The sequence below is a fragment of the Aplysia californica genome, unplaced genomic scaffold (assembly GCF_000002075.1).
Source record: "Aplysia californica isolate F4 #8 unplaced genomic scaffold, AplCal3.0 scaffold01162, whole genome shotgun sequence".
NCBI classification, from domain to species: Eukaryota; Metazoa; Mollusca; class Gastropoda; order Aplysiida; family Aplysiidae; genus Aplysia; species Aplysia californica.
Genome location: NW_004798432.1, coordinates 104,742 through 107,559, shown reverse-complemented (window position 1 = coordinate 107,559; position 2,818 = coordinate 104,742). Strand labels below are relative to the sequence as shown.

The following is a 2,818-nucleotide window of genomic DNA, read 5'->3' as shown; positions in this document are numbered from 1 at the left end:
TCTCTCTCTCTCTCTCTCTCTCTCTTCTACTCTCCTCGCAATGGTAACTCTACACTTTACTCTATAGTAAAATCCCACTAGATTCTGCAGCTCGTTCAGCATGAATTAAGTGATGTCTTAAGTATCGCCAGGTAGATTAAAGTGAGATATTCAATTACCCAACCCGTCAAGATCTGAAATTCAAACACTCGACAGAACACTGGCTGTTAATGTAGGACACCTAGACGAGTTAACTTCACAATGATTGAGAGGTTGAGAAAAGTTGGGATCGTCTGTTGTCAGCCAAATTATGGTATCGAATTTAATTTGAGTTTCAACGAAGAGATAATCCATCACAACAACCGTTCACAATCATTTATGACATAGCTTTCGAGGACATACCTTACAAATTTAACTTTTGTTTGACTCAGAGCAGTGCCTGAGCTTCATCCCATCATAATAAGTTATCAGTCCCAAAACGGATAATAGACCGCTCTTATTCTCAAAGGCACAACTGTAAAGATTTGTGTAAATGGTCTATCTGGCCACTTTCCAATTTAGTTTTGCTGTTTAAAGTTTCAGACTGAAAAAGCAAAATGGAAAAATCTGTGTTAATAAAAAAGTTATGTTACTTTTATAAAGTGCCGCAAAACAGCGCGTCTTCCTGCAAGCGTTTTCGAAGGACAGGAACGTGCGTCGTCAATAATTTAATGGAGTGATCAAGGTAATAAAATGTTTATCCCAAGTGCAGACTACTTTTGTTTTGACTCAGAGCAGTGCCTGAGCTTCATCCCACCATAAGTCATCAGCCCCAAAAAGGATAATAAACCACTCTTTTTCTCAAAGGCACAACTGTAGAGATTAGTGTAAATGGTCTATCTGACCACTTTCCAATTTCGTTTTGCTGCAAGTTTTCGTGAGACGTCTCTTGTTGCGCTGGCTCCTTCATTTTAAAATATCGATTGAACTAATGCTCTAATCATAATATAGTCAACCAGTTTCTTAATCAACCAACGCCCTCCTAATCAATCAATCGATCAGCTGATCGTCCTCCTAATCACGACGCAGCAATCGGTGCAGTGTCTCATAAACGCTTGATGGGCCCCTATTCTACGAGCTGCATTGCACCCCTGGATATCTACCGTCATTTTTGGCCGCTTTGACTTTGAGTTACTAAGACCACGGGATCAGAAACCAAACGTTTTATTTGCTCTATCAAAACCACAAAATTATTCGGAGTCGTTATCAAGATGTTCATAGAATTGCATTTGAAAAAGCTTGACATAAGGTGAAACTCGAATTTTTTAAACGACAAATTTCTCTTAAGTATGAACTAAGCAGATAGAACTTTGATATTCTAGGGTAGCGTACTGTCTATAGAGAAGGCGTTGGTGGGAACGTACCCAATATGTAGGCACCACTGTTGCAGGAGACTCGATCGTGGAGACAGATAAGTACGTGGTGCATTATTACAGGACACAAGGTGAGGTCGTGCAATGTATGAGTGTGTGTGTGTGTATGTGTGTATTTGTGTGTGTGTGATTGTGTGTATTTGTGTGTGTGATTGTGTGTGCATCTGTGTGTGTGATTGTGGGTATGTGTTTGATTACTGTAAACCCTCTCTGGTGAGTATGAAATGTGTGTATGTGTGTGTTTGTGTGTATGTGTGTATGTACCTGCGTATGTGTATGTATGTGTGTAAGCGTGTGTATGTGTGTATGTCTGTGTTTGCATTTGTGTTTGTGTTTGTGTGCGAGGTATGTGTGTGTGTGTGTGTGTGTGTGTGTGTGTGTGTGTGTGTGTGTGTGTGTGTGTGTGTGTGTGTATACGAGTGGATGTGTATGCGTATGTGTATATGCCAGTGTGTGTATGCATGTGTTTGGGTGCGTGCGCGTGTATGTGCGTATGTGTGTGTGTGTGTGTGTGTGTGTGTGTGTGTGTGTGTGTGTGTATGTGTGCGCGCGCACGTGCGTGCATTAGCGCGTGTATTGTGTCCCCCAAACCTTTATTCTAAACTGCGCCCTATCATGACTGCTGCCTGTTCGCCTTCGGTAAAACATTCACGGCGAATCGTGCACACAATGAGTAACACCAGGATACCCAAAGGAAGGGCCTGACAGTCTGACAGTTGACACCAGTCTCGCTGAAGTCGAGTGCGAGTGACACATTTATTTTCCTTTGCCCTTCATTCAGATGAAAGTGATTCAAAAGGGGGTTGTGCGCATTTAGCTCACAAAGTGAGTCAAATAATTAGCATTTAGCTCAAAGTGAGTCAAATGATGGAGAGCTCAAAGTGAGTCAAATAATTAGTTTTTAGCTCAAAGTGAGTCAAATAATTAGCTTTTAGCTCAAAGTGAGTCAAATAATTAGTTTTTAGCTCAAAGTGAGTCAAATGATAGAGAGCTCAAAGTGAGTCAAATAATTAGTTTTTAGCTCAAAGTGAGTCAAATAATTAGTTTTTAGCTCAAAGTGAGTCAAATAATTAGTTTTTAGCTCAAAGTGAATCAAATAATGGACAGCTCAAAGTGAATCAAATGATGAGTATTTAGCTCAAAGTGAATCAAATAAGGCGCTAGGTCAAATTTTTTTTAACCAACCGGAAATGCGTCAGAGTGCCCAATCCAGGATGTCTTGAATACAAGTGTATGGTCGGTGCTTACCTTGAGTCTGTCATCGTTGCGCAAAAAGACGGGTCTGTAGTGTAGAACACCTGAGCAGAGGGGCCAACAAAAAAACTGCGTTATCGTTTTGTTACAACAGAGCTGAGTGTGAGACAAGAGTGATTGTGGGAGGGAGAGAGAGAGAGAGAGAGAGAGAGAGAGAGAGAGAGAGAGAGAGA

General features: G+C 41.0%; 1 protein-coding gene across 1 annotated transcript in view; it reads right to left on the bottom strand.

The window, feature by feature from the left end:
- LOC101851691 overlaps positions 1-2,818 on the bottom strand; it is a gene marked incomplete at its 5' end in the record, with an annotated part of 30,121 nt that overhangs the window by 25,363 nt on the left and 1,940 nt on the right. The window contains 1 exon segment of the mRNA XM_005111999.3: positions 2,640-2,689. Within this exon segment, the coding sequence (XP_005112056.2) occupies positions 2,640-2,689 (50 nt within the window).